Source organism: Tubulanus polymorphus, chromosome 1 (assembly GCF_964204645.1).
Source record: "Tubulanus polymorphus chromosome 1, tnTubPoly1.2, whole genome shotgun sequence".
NCBI classification, from domain to species: domain Eukaryota; kingdom Metazoa; phylum Nemertea; class Palaeonemertea; order Tubulaniformes; family Tubulanidae; genus Tubulanus; species Tubulanus polymorphus.
In genome coordinates, this window is record NC_134025.1 from 7,941,947 (window position 1) to 7,960,086 (window position 18,140).

The following is an 18,140-nucleotide window of genomic DNA, read 5'->3' on the forward strand; positions in this document are numbered from 1 at the left end:
ATATACTTGTGTTATAATTACGTAGGAGAAATTGTATACGATGTTAGTGTGCTAAGATAGTCAATTAACATTGTATTCTGTGGTAGAATAGCTTTATAGGGAATATTTCATATTTCCCTCTACGAATAATGTTTGTGTATTAGTGTGTCAAATGCCTATGCGTTCTATCAGAGTCGTCAGTGCGTGCGCAGCTTGTGTCAGTGTCTATGATTAATCACTTTTCATACTTTTTGTCTCGTCTTACGTCTGTGAAATGTCTACAAAACGTAACAGCTGTCATATTTTCAGTTTATTTAGCACTTTCTACGTCGATGATTTCCGTAACAGTTTGAAATATCCAGCTTTCCTTTGGATATATTGGTTTCTTTTCTTTTTGAGGGAAATAAAGCAAGGGTATACTGAATTCATGTGACTATTTTATGTTCAATACTTTATTTGCGCATGATTCCTTATTTTGAAATATGAAGGGTATCTATTCAAATGTTTTGTTGATTATCAATACTTTTTATGAGTGTTTTGATATCCTTCGTTTGGATGTTATTTTTCTAAACAATGCTACTCTTTGTTTTCTGAATTCTAACAGATATTTTCTTTTGTCGTTTATAAAACATGAAAATATTTTATCTGTAAAATCAATTTCAATTAAAATATTGTCAAAATCGATATTATATACGTATTTTGATTTTAGATAATGAATTTAGAATTGTGGGACATTTTCTAATCTTTTTGGATTCCAGAAAATTCCGATAATCATTCTAGTATTTCCCCTTGCATCTGATTATTAGTATCTAGTTTTACGATTCAATTTAGTCATCATTGTGTGAAATTGTCAATAACTGTTATTTCCGTTTTTAATTCAAAAGTTCTTTCATTGAGTTAGTAAATGTCATCCCCGATCAGTGCTACAAAAGGCGTCGGTTTCATTTTAGCCTAATTCTATTCATTCTAGCAAAAACACAACTTGCTTGCAATTAAGTCTCAGCGGGGAAAGAAGAAGACAAAGAAAAAGAAAAAGAAACCGAAGCCACCTAAACCCAAAAAGGAGCCAAAACCCATCAAAGATGTCCGATTTTCTAATGGTAAAATGAACGATGGCCAGGCTCTGATTGGAAAATCAGATGTTCCAGAAATTGACAATGAAGAGCTTGAAATGGATATAAGAATTGATGTACGTACTACCCGGCTGATTTCCGACGATACTTTACACAGGGATTCAATTGGTGTATCTTGTCTTATTCTGTAAATTAAGGAAACTCCCCCGGATGATGACGATCAACCTGATTTCGACGAAGAGGACCAACCGGAGACAAAAGATGATGGCTACATCGCATTAGTTTTGAAGGTGTTGGCAAGAATCTGCGATGGTCAACACAGAGGGTTACAGGTACATATCATAGAAAGGTGGGAAATGTCGATCTAGTTTACACTTTCAATCTTACTAAATTTGGAACATGGAAAATTTGAAAATTTCAGGATTACTTGCGAGAGCAGCCAGATAATGTGAAGTCGTTTAATATCGTCGCTGAGACTGTACAGTACTTGAACGCCATTTATTCAAATATAAACGCAGAAACAATTGACTTGTGCATTCAGCTCTTTGCAACATTGAATGAGTTCTGTGCCGTAAGTAACACCGGAGGTCCATTTCACAAAGAGACTTAAAGTTACTCGATACTCACGGGAAGTTTAATGGGATTTTAGGGGTTCTATGAAATGGTCACTAGCGCCATGCCGTGCTATGTTAAAAAAAACGTTTTAAACATGGAATGGACGTGTATTCGTTTTAGGGTAACCAAGATAACAGAGCTACAACATATGACAATAAAGTCATCGATTACATCAACTTCATCCTTAGAGCCGGCGATTTCCATGGTTGCATTCCTGAACAGGTAATACTTGTTTATAGAAAAATAGATCGTTTTTCTTGCGTCTGCATTTGAATGGGTATGGATTGTCTCCTTGGACATTTCAGATACTTGATCTGCGACAAGGAATAGCAAGTCTCTTGTTGACACTAATTGAAGAAAATGGACCAGAAGCTATACAAGTGGCAAAGGTTGTTGTTGGAAATGAATTTTGAACATTCAGTATATGAAATAATTTGCTAATGATGATAATTCAATAGATCACAATTTGACCTGCGAACTATGAAACTGAATGAATTTATTCATCTCATCTGAAACACGTTTGGAATCTATTTCAGGAAGTAAAAGATGCACTAGATAAGGAGGCCTTGTATAGGCTGATGACTGAATGTCACGAGTTACACCAGGTATTGAGAAACCTTTAAATATCATCTTATTTCATATTACAACACCATGAACACTCGGCATGACTAGAGCGCCAAATTATCACAAAAAGCACAGATTTATTAAAAATCGAAATTCAATAATCATGAAATGAGCTCATTGGAGAATAGAGGTTAGAAAACGATTATTCGTAAAGAATAATTAACACAAAGTTTAGGTTAGGTTTTGGTTATGGAATTGGAGTGTTTTACGAATTTCTTCATCGAATCGCTCTAGCCAGCATGCTTTTAATTTCTAGTCGGAAAAACCGAAATTAGATGAATTGATGAAAACACCATCGACGGCGTCCGGATACTTGCAATCGGCTAAGTCGTTAGCTAAAGTCGGTGGTAACCTGCTCAAGGGCATGGTGGTAAGACTTCGAAAATATTTCACATGTGTGAAATGAAATGAATTCTTCATATTCTAAAATATTTGCAATCGAAGATGCTTTGTAGCGAGATAACATTTTGAGGAAGTTTCTCATAGATTATCCGAAAGTTTATCATTTCGTTCGAAATGATTTTTTGTCGTTTCTTTTTTTTCAATGAAGGACAAGAAACATCAAGCAGAAATGAAAGAATCGCTGATGGAAGCCGGATTCACATTTTACCTTTGTTTGAACAGGTTGTACGACATCGATCCAAATATGGGTAAAAAGCAGGGTAAGCATCTATAAGCAGCTGTTAAGTTACCAAATAACGGTAATGCATAGAAAATCCGGCTTACCTAGCTCAATGAAATAATTCTAATACACACGCAAGTTTTTACACACCAGCGCGAAGCTTTTCACACTCAATTAATTACATATTGCCTATATGTTAACAAGTATACTGTTGAATCCTGACACTTGTGAAATATTATTAACAGAATATTGTTTCACGAAATTCGATTACATTTAATTACGTTAAAATCAAGTTGTCGAATACGAAAAAGAAGCAAGTACAGTAAGTACTGTGCTCAAGTTCGTGATTATTGGTTAGCCATATATACTTGAATGTTAATCAAAGAATTTCACTACCGCACTCCGATTGCTCAGATTCACATATACTGACTTGTACATGCAATTGTTAGGTTTTACTCCTTATCTCAAATTGAAGTGAAATCGCATCAACTGTGTTTAAACGTTTATCTGTTTATAGTCATTTATATGTTGCTGGCATCTTAATCGAAATTCTTTAGTCGATTTCATGAAAACTGAGAAAATGATTTCGAAAATTAATGCAATATTCTTTATGCTCCATATTTAAGCCCACGACCCATACGGGAAAGGTACGTCGTATCTCAAAATTTCACTGATAACAAAGGAGAAGAATTCTTTGCTCTCTGCTTGCATGGAATTCAGCTAATATTTTTAGCTTAAACTGCATCATTTTGATCATACTTGTGTATATGTAATTGAAAGGGAAGATATGCACCTATTTCCCTATATTTAGATTCCAAAAAATGTGTCGACATTTGTTCGATTTTGTTGGCCTTCGTTCACACAACTCCACTGTTCTTGTCTAGTGTATCATCCAATATAACTACGTAGTTTCATCTACCCCAATCGTGGATATCAATACCACTATGAATGTCCATCGGCCAAAAACAATTCCTTCACCAAGCAACAAAATGGCAACGTTCCTTGTAACTCATTTCAGTGAAGGATATGTATAAGGTTCCAAACCGTGAAATGGATAACACTGATATAAGACCCGGTAATATCTTCGCGCATGCTTCATACCACACCGGAAATGGAATGTAGCATTCTTTGTTGGCGAGGATATCCTATTCCACCCGGAGAAAAACTCTGTTCATCCCTTACTATTCCCCCTAGACTAGGTTAGATCTATTTCCGTTTACTATAGTTCTCGTCCATCCTGTCATTACGTCTCCCTGTCACTTACCCTCGAACTATATGTATAATTGCAGTAAATTTCGCTACGCTTGGAAAATCTAAGAAAGGTGTGCTAGACAAAATATATATTTACATACTTACATAATAGCGTGGAATAAATACACCGAGGTTATTGGCACAATTTGAATTATTGATATTATCTAGAATGTAGATCACCGAATTTAGTATATTTTGCAAAAAAAATGCATGTCGATTTCGTTCTCGTGTATCCAGTCACTGCAATATCGAATGCATTTCGCGAATCTCGAAACCAATCCCAACTGGAACAGAGACACACCGACTTACCCATAGACCCTAACTCGTCTTATAGAATGAAAACCTAGGTATATACCGTTTGTATTTACCGCCTGTTTCATATTTCATATTACGAACTTAGAAAACTAACTATATCAGGCATTTTTACGAACTAACATTTTGAATTCCTACCGTTCCGAAAACAAAATCTGTTCATCTTTATTCCTCTAGTTACGGTATATTTATTCTTGTCCATTGTGACGAAGAAGCAGACACACAAGCTGATAGATACACAAATGCACGTGGCATAATTTATACTTAGTTTATAAACCGTAGGCGAATGAATTGGATTGGAAATACTTAGGGCATGCTTTTCGATCCTGTGATATTTCTTCTCTGCAGAAAAACGTTCTTCTTGGGGTGTAGATTGAAATATGTATATATATATATTTTTTTTGTGGGATGCTAATTTTTCATATTACTTATCAATACTACTATTCGGTACTACTTCTATCTATTCTATTTTTATATACTGTTGCTTTCGCGGCCTCCTATTACATATCAATGTGTGACTATTCCAATCTTTACTTTCTAATGAAAATTTCAAATCTTTCGGAGATACTCTCTCGTCATCATCTAAATTATATCTACCTACATTTTAAGTCTTACTGTTCCTAAAACAGTCAAATATCGAGCATGTTAACCAATCTTTTATAAGCGGATTTGTTACTTAAATTTTTTCAATTTTTTTTCTTTTTTATTAATATGTATTTCGACTAACGTTGCGTTACATTTGATAGCTTTTCTGGTATCCTAAGGTAGGTAATAAGATCCTTAATGCTTTACTTGACGATTCAAAACAAAAAAGCCCTTCCAGGATGTTTCCAGCTCTGTTTTCAGCTTCATGGTCTAAGAGGCGACAGTATAATACTACCAAAGATGAGCGGTCAAATATATCAATTTTTGTTTAATTTCAGAAATCATTATTACACCAGAACAATTAAATGCATTCAAATACTATAAAAAGAATTGCATGTCGATCGAATTGCTGAAAGATGACCATCTGCAAAAAGTTAATTTCAGAGTCAAAAACAAGGTAATCTGCACTCTGATTGGTTTAATATCTAAAATAAGAAAAAGATTGTCCAAACTACATTGACCAAAAAGCTATGTTATTGTTGGATTGTACAATGTTATCATTCATTGCTGTTTAGAATGTCCTTAGAGAAGAAGTTAAAGAAAAACTGAAGTGGAGCGTCGATCGATCGTCCCCAAGCAATAAAATTCGTGATTTCATGGAATGGTCGAAAGATATCTTGAAGGATATCTATTATCAAAGAAAGGTGTTGGACAACCCGTTTGCACTGTTCTTTACAAAATTCTGGTAAAGAGAAACTTTGGAATTGCCAGGCAATTTGGATGTTCTTCATTGCGTGGTATGTTAACTACCTTGTTTCTAATTTCAGGTTGCTTTGGAATCATATTGCGACATTGCTTAGTCTTGCTATCAATATCATCATGTTGGTAACTTGGAAATCGAAAGGTTCACTACTATCAATTGAAGTTGCGAAGAATGCCACTGCTTTACCACCTGTCATTTACGAGTATGGTCATTTTAGCCATATTCAGATATTAATCGATTTAACAACGATAAGAAATCCGGAGCACTCATAGAATTATCAATTCATGTGTTTTAGCCCTGATCCGGTAATCACGAAGATACCAGTGGAACAATACAGAATTATTTTACTAGTATTAGGCATATCTCATAACGTATTCTCATTATTGGTGATTGTCAGCTATTTTGTATCCAACCATCCAAAGCTGCCATCACCAACGGCCATTGCAAAGGACATCAGGTATGTACGATTCTGACCAACTCAAAGTAGGCTAATACTTTGTAGTGTAATCTTAGAATGGTCGTTATCATTTTGTATCGTCTACACAGAAAGATGTGTCGAAAGAAAGATGAGGCTAAGAACATCGATGAATTCGACGACGAGAAGACTACTAAATCGAAACTTGCTGTAAATTTTTTCAGCATAAAGACATTTTACTATTTGGTCAGTACGCAAAATACTTCCTTATTGATTTAACACTATTTAGCAAAAAAGCAGTTATTTGATTTGATGTTTATCCTATATGTACAATGGCAATGATTTAAACTAGATGTTTATGGGAATGTCTGTCGCTGGAAGTGCTTGGAATGGTTACTTCTTCGCTTTCCATCTCCTCAACATTGTTAACAATAATCAACTACTGGCCGGAGTTATCCAAGCCGTCACGCAAAACGGTAACACGATTAAGACACGATTTACATCAGAATTCTGTCGTCTTTTTGTCTTGTCAGTAAATCTTATGTCCGTGATTGTCTATTTCTAGGGAAATCACTGCTGTGGGTCGCAGTCCTGGGTCTTGTCGTGTTCTACCTCTACGCAATTGTGGGCTTTGCCCTATTCCGGAGCACGTTTGATCCGGGCAGTTCTATGTACTGCGACGACCTGTGGCAATGCACTGTGACTGTGATACGATTCGGTCTGATCGGGGACTTGTTTGAGGTAGGCACTTGAACGTTTGCCAAGCTAAAAACCTTGTCGTGACGCGCCGCAAGAATATAATACGTAGCTCGCATATTCTTCGTCTTTTTACGTGTATAGCTCATTTGTGTGTGTGTCAGTAATATCAGATATTCATAGATAGCACCTTAGTCAGGCAGCATGTGATGTACCAAGCATCCGTGGTAGAAACCTTAAATTAACTAGGAAATAAGCAAACTTTCTTGTTTTCGGTTCGCTATGTTTCAAAACTAGAGAAGAATAAACTGGTGATCGATATTGCATTCTATAGTAAAAGAAGACTCGAACTTAAATGAATGTGATATATAGAATTAAAACGCTTTATTAATTAACCCCGTGAACCATCCCTGTCTTTTAGAATAAGTTAAAAAGTGATATTATTGAAAATCTATTTAATCTATCTAATTACAAATGGGCTAAACATTGATGACAAAATCATTTTGTAAAAACTTTTTTCAAATATTGTGGTGTCAATGTTCTTTTCTCCGGCTTCATTCGGTGTGTGCGTCTGCTTGAATTATTATATGTACAATCTATGCTTTGCGAATTTCACCATTCAACGGGCTTCGGTGTCTCAACTCACGCGAGTTCATAAAATTTCATAAAATCTATATATACTAATAATACATTCATAAATCTCTATTTACACAAACTTCAATTGAACAGTTTTAACATTTGCATTATGATTTTTTAAATAATTTTTCTATCTGGCCAAGGAACTATCTATTCTAGATTTTAAGATTTAGTACTGTTTCCCTTCAAGGTTGACTTTCCGAAAAACAAAAATCTGAATAAATATTCTGTTATTTCATTCATTTTACTGCTTGCTCTAGAAAACCTATTGTTTAAGATAATTTCATTGACGATCAAGATTTCGGTCTATGATGAATTCGGATAATGGTGTATGTTTATATGTGTATTTTTTAATGGTATATCAAGCAGTGGTCGCCCACTTCAGATTGAGGTATTCCGATGTTGGCTTTTTGTGTATCCTCCATGTTATGTACAAAAAATATATCACATGGGCCACGAAAAGCTCAAAGATTCACGATGCCTTTCTTCTTTTCCACTAATTTTTCCCTGATCGGTTATATTCAGGTGATTTTAATTCATTATGTATAAAACTAATCATCAATCAAAATACCGATGCTCTTTTCAGTGAGTTACGGTGTTTTGTTTTTTATCACTAAGATATGGTATGTTGTATACGTACTTTTTACAGTGCAACTTAAGGATGTATGGATGATTCATTTTCACAAATTCAACTTGAAATTCATGTCTCCATACACGAAAAACATGTCACAATTTGATTTTTCAAATTGCTCATTTCGTTCCACAGCAAATAAGAGTAATATCTGATAATATTATCCCGATAGCTGAGCATTTATCCTGCTTCTTCAGATTATGAATTATCCGTATATAGACAAAGGGAGACACAATGCACCCATACATGCGCACAAGGTTGGTACATCAGTGGACACTTTTCAATGAACCCAAAATTATTTTCAGCAAATTTTTTTCGAATAATTCATTATCAGTTTCTTTATTTTTCATTAACGAATAACCTCGATTAGCCTATATTTTTAATTCGGCATGAAGCAAATCTGCTGTCGTGATTTGTCGGGCTGATGGATTCTAACTATCATGCGAAATTAGCTCTTTATTTCATTCATAAACGATTTATTAATGATAAAAATGATGAACGCATTTTACGATAAATATAACATTAATTAACGAGTTAATAACCAAATAGCTTTCTAGGATAACGTAAGCATAATACTTAGAGATGCACAATTTACGTGCGGGTGTTCTTTAGAGTACAAGCTACTGCATAACCAGCGCTTCATGAATTTTATTTTTTTTAAATCACCAATGAAAGAAACTGCGCCCATTTATAATTCAGTTATAATGTTTCCCGGGTGGGAGGATCTGGGGCTTGGGCTTCTTAGCACGATGCAGGCTACAACTCGTAAGGGATTTTCTTGACACTTGCTGGGTGAGTTGGGACAGGTAAAAGGTCTACCCCTATTAGAATGACACTACCGTTAGCGCTATTGATTTTGGCCTTGAAATCTCCAAGATTTTCTCCAGGATTTTCCTTCACCTTGGTGTATGGAAGGTTCCCTTTCGTATTGAAAATGGGGATCATCTACTGTCCAATATGACCGCAACGGTGGTGATCGTGAATTTCTGGTTAATGCACTGGAGCCTATGAATTGGAAGGGCATTTTTGGATCTCGGTTTTTCGGATGGATTAGGAAGCGCTCCAACCCTGTCATTGATCTATGTCCAATACAGCAGCAATCTCGAATTTCTTGTCAGCGCGATCGTGCTAATAGGGAATTTTAGATCTGCACATCCCGGGAGTTAGCCACATGCTAGTTTAGTTTTGATATTGATACGCGGAACATTCCGTGCGAGAGTAGAATTCATCGATAGTAAGTGTTGGATGCAAGAAATGTGGAAGGAAAATGCGAAACAAATGTGGTGGTCCAGAATGTAGATGATATTGATGTACTTACTCTATTCAAAGAGCAACGCATTCGCCGGATTTGTACGGAGAAAAGACATTCGAAATAATTGTAAACCCAAGTATAGTTGGTTTCATCAAATGATTTTGTCACGAAGAAGATTGTCTACGATGTAAGTGTCACATATGCATATAACATTACGACGAAAACTAGTTGTAATGATATACGCACGTTGCTACAGGTTCCAATATACAGTACTGTGCCGTATCAGCCGAGTCCACGTGGAATTTCAGGCAGGCTTTTAGCGAAGAGTTCTTTTGATGAGCCAATGAACAACCAGGACTGAGAGAGACGGAGAGAGTAGAGCAACAAACAGTCCAGTTCTCAAATGAGCCTTCGTATTTACATGAGTGTTATGCTTGACGTAGAATTCCTGAATTTTTCTCCTCACACAAAATCCGAACAAACCTATCCACCACCTACCTTGCACCAGCACAATCATCGTCGATTTTATATCATATATCTATCGTGTTCATTTGAAGTTCTCTCTGAAATATGTTAGTAGAAATTAGTTTTTAAGCACAAACGCAATCTAGAAAACTGCAAGATTCCACAGTAACGAACGAATTTATAAAAAAATACCACGAAACGCATGGGCATGGATATTTTCAGTAGTGAATGTTTGCTTTCAGGATGAATCACAACGCTATCGAATGACATTTTGATACAAAGTGTTTTTTCACTTATACTGTATATTATAGGATTGAGATGTTGTTTTAATTTTGGAATGGTTGAAAGGTCCACCAGCATATACACATATATTTGTAATATTCTTCTTTTTATTCTATCTGCACATATCCTATAAAATGTAACTGTTTGTCGATAGATTTCGAAAGAATCTATCTGTTAATGTATATGATACGTAGTTAAGATAGATGTTTATTTCAAATATTTTTGATATTTCATTATATCTGCACATTTTATTCATTATAACTTTGAATTGAATTTGGTCAGGATAAATCGAGTAGATTCGTCAGTAACAAAGATTTTTCCGGCGGAATTAACTTTATATTAGTTATGTTTTGTCGCGCTTGTGCCTATATCAGAACTTTCGTCACTACTCTACCTAGCGATATGTATACTTAATTTCTTACCTACTTCAAAGCTTCACCTATTTTCGTTTTATCACCGAGAGATTATTTCAATGGATGGTGATACGTATCTAACGTTTTTTTGACAGTTTTGGATTATTTATTTTTGTCCAATCGAAAGAAATCATATTTTCCTTAGCGTGTATTGCATCTATTCTAACTATTTTCAATACAAATGCACGAAGTTTTAGGTTTATACAAACCTTTTATCGAGCACTGCAAATATTTGATTTATTTTATCAAAATAAGCCGATTTTCCAACCGATCTCACTTTTCCTGGTTGAATCATTTGAATCTAAATGCTTTAGGTCGAGAAGTGTTTCACGAAACAAACCTGGTACTTGGCACACAATAGTTATCGATGCTAATATTTGGAAAATCGGCTCTTAGTGAACATTTGTTTAACTGTTAAAATGAAATTCATGGACTCGTCTAATAGATTATGGTACAAAATCCCAAAGAGTCGTCGTTTGAGAGATTCGGCTGGATCGTTCTGTATCATGTATCGTTCTTCATCTTCATCACAACAATCGGTTTGAACATCATCTTCGGTATCATCGTGGATACCTTCTCAGAGCTGAGAGATCTCAAGGTAATAACAAAATTGATAAATGGATAATTCTGGTTGATTTACCGAAGCACGTGTGCTTATAAGGGCATCTTTTGATTTTTCAATATTTAGTGGACCGCAGAATCTGACATGAGAGACACGTGTTTCATATGCAGTCGTAATAGCTACGACTTTGAACACCACGGTGCCGTAAGTACAATCATGAAAATAAAGGTAGCAAAAACGGAAATACACTAATCCTTAATCATCGCTAATCAAAAGCTATTTTCAGATGTGTGAGTAGGTACGCTTTGACGTCACTGTTCATCGAGAAATTGAACTATCATTTTGCTTGTGCATGTACACTAAATAAGGTTTTCGAATCAGGTTTCTTGTTTATCCAGGGCTTCGAATCTCACGTGCGAAATGAACACAATATGTGGTCGTATATATTCTTCTTCATTCATCTCGATGACACGAAACATAATGACTACACGGCGCTCGAACTCCATGTTTACCAACTGGTACGTGATGCCTTCATACAACATACCGTCTGTTCACCGTTATTAAGAACAACTACAAATGGTCTTTCGGAAAGTTGTCATTGACTCACATTTTGATGACCAAGGCCCGTTTTGCAGTCTGGCTTAAGATTTAATGAGTTAAAACAACACAATACTGATGAAATGTTCAGTTGTGCTGTGAAACGGATCCCTGATGATAAATATGCAATGTATTCTTTTCAAAAACGTGAGGTGTTCATCGCATTACAACTACCAAACGTTTTATATTGAATAGTTACAAGAGTTTCTTAATTGTCAATTGATTTTAGGGATCAAACTATCAAATAAGTATTTGAAATTGTTACCACATAATTGTACTTAATCAACTAGATTGACGTTCAACGTGGATGTGCCTTTTGAATTTTATCTTTTCAAATAGCTGCAAACTCAGAAGTTTGATTTCTTTCCTCTGAACCGGGCGCTATGTTTGTCTGGAAAAGACGACGATTCTACGGAGTCAAAGATTGACGAATTACTTTTGCACGTAACAACCCTTATACAAAGACAGAAAGAAGAGGTACTTACGATGAACTTTGAAATATCTATGTGACGTCGCAAATAAAGGAATATTCGAAATATCAAAGACGAAACCTGTATCTAAACCTATCACGTTCATTACAGGAATCGGAGAAGAAACGTAATGCTGAACGCCTGAAACAGAAACAATGGCAAGAAAGACATCGTAATATGATCAACGGTAGGGGTGGGAAACGGGATGGTGGAGACGGGCCTGGTGGACCTCCAGGTGCTGGAGGAGCCGGAGCAGTCGTGAGAAGATCTCCAGTCGATGACACAACCGATATGTTACATAAATTACTGGCGGCCGAAGATTCCCCGTGGACCGAGCCATGCCCTGACGCTTCTTGGCATTCCCGACGTCCATCGTTTAAACGGCCACCGAGCCCGAAAAAGTCGGACAGAAGATCGATAGCATCGATGGACTCAGGTGACAGCGATTATATAATCGAGGAACCCGACCAGACACCTGCAGATGAAATGGCGGTTGGCCACGCTCTACATTCTCCACCGCGGTCGCTAAGATCGACGAGAAGTACACCAGAAAAAATGCGGCGACTTAGTCCGTCTCCGCCACACATGAGTCCTCCTCAGTCTCCTCAGTTGGACCAGCAACCATGGCGGCTAGACGAGGGACCCGCGTCGCCTATACCATCGGAAGAACAGTTTCATTTGATGCAGGAAGAATTCTCTGACGACGAGTCATTAGCCGATAGCGACGTAACTGATGCCACTCAAAACGGTGCCACGTCATATGACGTCAGCGTAGCACCTCATGATTTACCTTCTGATACGGCTGAAACCCATTTGTAGACATGTTTCCCCATGTAAACATTATTTAATGAGCCCTCTCAGATTTACAGACATCTCGGGCTTCAACACCAAACGTATCAAATAATCTACGAACATATGACTATTACAAACGCTGTTGTTAAAGATTAAATTGACCACCGCCCATTATAACTTCCACAATGCGTGGTCCTATAATCTCTTCTATTTTTGAATTTTCGTGTCCTTGTAAATATGCTCCACCATCATATATCTATGTCGATTCCTGGTGAAATAGTATCGCTTACAGGATGACCTCGTCATCACCCGGTCTCACGTGGTTCATTCGAGTTGAGCTTTCTTTGATTGACGTTCTTTACAATATTGTCACAATATCAGGTGACAACGAGTTCCAGTGATAAGCGCCACGTAAAAAAAAATCTGCACCGCGTGTTTCTTTAAAAACTTCATATAATATGTGTATAATGAATTTTATCGAGAATTATTACTTGGAGGACGACTTAACCGACTCGTGAACCATAAAGCAAATCTCAGGGATCAAGCAACTAGTTAAAGCTTAAAGCGAAAATCCCCGTTTGAAAAATGTATTTCTCTGTGTTTTTAAAAAATCTTTACGTGGTAAAAAGATAAATCGATTAATATCTGTTTTGGTATGTATGTATACATGCCTGTAATTAACGCAATTATTAATTGTGTCATTTGGATTTGGACAATTTTAATTTCTATATACTTGTTTAAGCAATATTAAAATCAGCTGTTTCAAGGTAAGCTAAACTTGAAATCCAACTTGTTGAAACAAACAAGACCTTAAAAAGGCTTTATTTTGAAAACCATAGTTCAACATACGTAATGTATTGTGAATAGAAGTTCCCATCTTGGTGATATCCGGGAATCTTGCAGTCGACTCACCGCAGAGTATGGAACAGAAGGGGTCTGTAATTTTGCCAGGCGATTGTGACCGATTGAATCTGAATACTTGTATGAAGATTAAGTTTTATCTTGTGCATCGTAGTTTGAAATGATATCAAGCATATGTATATAAACGCAAATCACTGCAGCCTGTCCTTCAACCGCATTATATAGTATTATATAACTGATATATCAACGATTAGTGCTTGTCATCTTTTAGCTACCTACGAATCTGCAATTTTCTATCGATGATCTCTTCTAGATACTGCCCTTCAAAGTATTGCCCGTGATGTTAATATTCAAGATTTTCACTTCTGTATAACTAGTCCCTTGTGTTGTTTTAGCGAGTTTTATCAAATCGTTATTGTGTTAATCTATGAATATACCGTAAAGCGTAAACGTTCTAATGTTAGTTGTTTTATGTAGTATAGCCTATTTTCATGTTATCAAACGAAATAACGACATTTTCGGCGAATTGGTTTAAGTTATTTTCAATTCAATTTCCATGTAATATTTTGCTTGTTACTCCCAGCCATACTCATGTATAATCTCGTATGAAATCAAAAGTATATCTGTGAATAGAATATATGTATAACTGTTTATATATTTTACAATAAAAAAACCAATGTTTATTTCTTACATACATGTCTCAGTCAAATATCTCGTAGGCTCAGTAGAAGGGTTTCAATATTTCCACTTCGCCGCGATATTTAATTGGATCAGTTGTAGATTTTAAGGCTGAAAAAAAATGATACATTGTTTCTCCTAATCGGTCGGGTTGTAAAATGCAATGAAATAATCTATAGTAATTTGTAAACAGTTAATTTCTATAGCTGCCGGGTCTATCATGGTAAAATTGATTATGATTTTAAAGGAAGTAATATACAGGGCAGATAGGTGGCTGGCCGGGTCAACTTTTAAACTAAGGAGAAACAAGGTATCAATTTTTTCAGCCTACAAGATGTTTTCTACACCGTAGCGATTCACTTTAGCCTTAAGCCTTAAGGTCATTCGTGCGCTAGACAAATTCAAGTGGCCCGTTTTCTCACAAGTACAACGTTACAAATCTTAATTAGGGTAGAATTTCTATGCGCCAAAAATTAGCACACTCGTGAGAATTAATTGCTTTACGCTCGAATTTCACCATTAACAAATAATAATGACACGTCGCGTATATGTACTTCGAACCAGTGAACCTTAAATTAAATACTAACGATTCTACGCAAAACATATTATAATCCGTTTTATATGTGCGCGGCTTCGTTTATGATATAAATATACTATAAATGGAATGGTTTATTTTCGATAGAAATTGCTAACCGTAACCGTAAAGCAAACGGTAATGGGATCAACGCTTACTTTGTAGTTCTTACGAGGGCATCAGTGACATCATACAGTTTATTGGACAATAAACCGAATGAGTATTCTATTACCGAATTACTGCAATACCTAAGATTCATTGAAATCATCGCCGCGAAGAGATTTCTATGAGCCTATTTTACAGTAGAAGAACCCGGAGCGTCGACACATTCAAACAAGCAGTAGTAAATACCTAGCGATTTTTCTCACTCAATCAAGCTATAGTTCATTGTGTGTTACATAGAGACAGTCTGTATAAAGGAAGTCTTGTTTAAATCACGTAAGGAATGGCAATTTTTTCATATCGAAGAGATAGTTGTTGGTGGTGATAGCAGAAAAGTAAGCAATGTCTTTTCACAAACTGGGCTCACGTTGGAGTTCGAGTTTCGGTGATGTGAAAAGGAAAACTCGTTTACGGCTGGACTCTCACTCGGACCATTCGGATGTGTATCGACCCCAGGCGGCGAATTACGAGCCGACGTACAAGATCAATCCGGACGAAACCAGACGTTTCAAACGAGCGACGGTAGAACGCGCCGTCGAATCGGTGATGGAAGAACGTCTTAGATCGGTCCAATACAACAGCGATCAGTGCGCGGTATTGTCCAAAGAACTATCAAATACAATCAAGAACACAGTAAAAGCATTGGATTTGCCACGTTATAAAATCGTAGTGCATGTCGTTTTGGGGCAAAACAGTTCGCAGAGCGTCCAAGTTGCGAGCAGGTGCGTATGGGCAGATTCAACCGATTCATATGCTTGTGTTTCATATAAAAATGATTCTATCTACGCGACGGTGATGGTGTTTGGTGTTTATTTCGACTAAGGACACAGCATCAGCCACATCTCATAATGAAATATACGAGACAGTAATTAGTGAGAATATTGTGATTTATTATGTAGCTAATGAATAATTGTCATACGCCTGATCAGATATCTACCATATATATCTTAATGCATTAGCCATGCTTGACGGTTATTGTCGTCTGCTTTCGTGTTCAATAAATTTTTTCGTCATCACATCATAATCACGTGGATGTAAGAACGACGAATGTTTCTTAACTGTTGCATCATTCAGGTTGGTTCTTAATCATTTCTGTCTGATAAGAAAATCATCCTTTTGGCCTTTTGCCTTTCGGCGCTAAGAAAATTGTTTCATCCGCTTTCTATTATTTCTTGAATAATTTGTTATTCATACATCAACATCGTCATCGAAAATGGATGTATGTATTGAATTTCTAAGATTATCTTTTCCCCGATATAAGAAAAACATGAATACGTAAAATCCCATATAACATATCAAAAGAGAATTTCATAATTTTCTAGTTTTATTTCAACGATATTAACAAACCAAAAATAAATACTACAAACCGCAATATGGGCGACGAATATACTTTCCATACTGACCTTTTACATCCGAATAACTTAATACGGACATTCATTTATGATACACATGAAATGATGATGAAAGTTTCTAATTCGTCATCATAAAACTTTTCACAGTTTTTAATCATATTCTTTTAAAGTCTAAGAAATTCCCGTGTTGACAAACGTGTCGCGTCTGATGGCTGTCCTGCAGCGATTAATTTCACTATGCTATCTTTTCAAAACATCTCCGTGTGCATTCAAGCATTCTCCTACAAGTAAAGAGTTTTAATCTATACAGAATCTTTTGTTAAAGTTATTACCGTTATTTGGGCAGGATATGCTCTGATTTCGGTTGTCGTGAGTGGAATTTGTTATCATCTATCTATGCTTTCCGGATGTGTTGTTCAGTAATGGCTTATCATAGTTTTTTTTGAAGTAGAAAAGTCATTTGTAATGGAAATAAGGAAATGTTTACTCAATTGAATCATCAATCACCTAAAATAAGCGCAACTCTGTCCATTTTCTCCAGAATCCATCAAGAAACCCTTTTTAAATTCATTATCAAATCGGCTCTCCACGTAGTAGATAAACCGAAATATAAGAGATTGATGGCAATCAGGAAAGGCCACGGAAACTTATAATAATGTCTGGCAGAGGCTACAATTTCTTGGAAGGGGCATTTTTTGTTAATCCAACTTCAAAAGGAGAGAGGGGGCAAGGAGGGGAGAATATCTTTTATTAATAAGCTACAACATCTAATGGTTTTGTGATCATCGTTTTTAATCTTCAAAATGATTATCAATAGACTTTCCATAGAAAGATATAACGGAAGAAATTAACTGTAACATAAAAATGGATTTGAGTACTCACAAAAATGTGCTGGTTAGAGAATATTCGATGATAATATTTTTACCTGTAACCTTGTTGCAGCAGCTAAATGAACAGCATTTCATTTTGCACACGTATCCTTCACCAAAACTTTGTAGACAATTGTGGTTTGCAGTGCATCTCACAACAAACTCACATCCACACGAAAGGTTGTGATCCCATCTTTTCTTTTTTGCAGGCCTCGCTAGGGAATCTAGAAATAAATCAAATGAAATAAAAAAGAAATTTCTTGCTCGTCACCACATCGTATGATAGAAATTATGGATTAAAGATGATGGAGTTTACATCGTGGACACGATCCGTTTCGTATTACTAGTCTATTTTAATGAAAGGCAGCAACCAGTCGAGGTTCAGTAATGATTCGCCACTCGATTTAAACTGATCATTTCCTAGTAAATCTGCAAATCTATCGACAGCTATCATCAAAATCATTGGTTTACTTGTAAACACACTGAGAACCGAGTAGCTTTACGTGTATCACTATTTAAAACAGGGAACAGGATGGAAGATTTTACAACTCTGCGCAGACGTGAGTACTTAGAATCCAGGCCGCTTTCCGTAAGAACAAGGCCCCCTGG

General features: G+C 36.2%; 1 protein-coding gene and 1 pseudogene across 1 annotated transcript in view; both read left to right on the plus strand.

Moving 5' to 3' along the window:
- Positions 1-14,515, plus strand: part of LOC141915454 (inositol 1,4,5-trisphosphate-gated calcium channel ITPR3-like) — a 37,829-nt gene extending 23,314 nt beyond the window's left edge. Inside the window, exons 47-67 of the mRNA XM_074806988.1 lie at positions 950-1,168; positions 1,250-1,384; positions 1,474-1,623; positions 1,788-1,889; positions 1,973-2,056; positions 2,204-2,272; positions 2,548-2,661; positions 2,842-2,953; positions 3,540-3,594; positions 5,398-5,518; positions 5,637-5,806; positions 5,889-6,026; positions 6,120-6,281; positions 6,371-6,485; positions 6,592-6,715; positions 6,805-6,980; positions 11,060-11,212; positions 11,303-11,380; positions 11,575-11,694; positions 12,113-12,250; positions 12,355-14,515. Coding sequence (XP_074663089.1) covers positions 950-1,168; positions 1,250-1,384; positions 1,474-1,623; positions 1,788-1,889; positions 1,973-2,056; positions 2,204-2,272; positions 2,548-2,661; positions 2,842-2,953; positions 3,540-3,594; positions 5,398-5,518; positions 5,637-5,806; positions 5,889-6,026; positions 6,120-6,281; positions 6,371-6,485; positions 6,592-6,715; positions 6,805-6,980; positions 11,060-11,212; positions 11,303-11,380; positions 11,575-11,694; positions 12,113-12,250; positions 12,355-13,062 — 3,243 coding nt within the window. The 3' untranslated portion in view covers positions 13,063-14,515. The remainder of the gene's footprint in view (positions 1-949; positions 1,169-1,249; positions 1,385-1,473; positions 1,624-1,787; positions 1,890-1,972; positions 2,057-2,203; positions 2,273-2,547; positions 2,662-2,841; positions 2,954-3,539; positions 3,595-5,397; positions 5,519-5,636; positions 5,807-5,888; positions 6,027-6,119; positions 6,282-6,370; positions 6,486-6,591; positions 6,716-6,804; positions 6,981-11,059; positions 11,213-11,302; positions 11,381-11,574; positions 11,695-12,112; positions 12,251-12,354) is intronic.
- Positions 14,516-15,652: 1,137 nt separating this feature from the next.
- Positions 15,653-16,132, plus strand: LOC141899281 (dynein light chain Tctex-type 5 pseudogene; annotated as a pseudogene).
- The last annotated feature ends 2,008 nt before the right edge of the window (positions 16,133-18,140 follow it).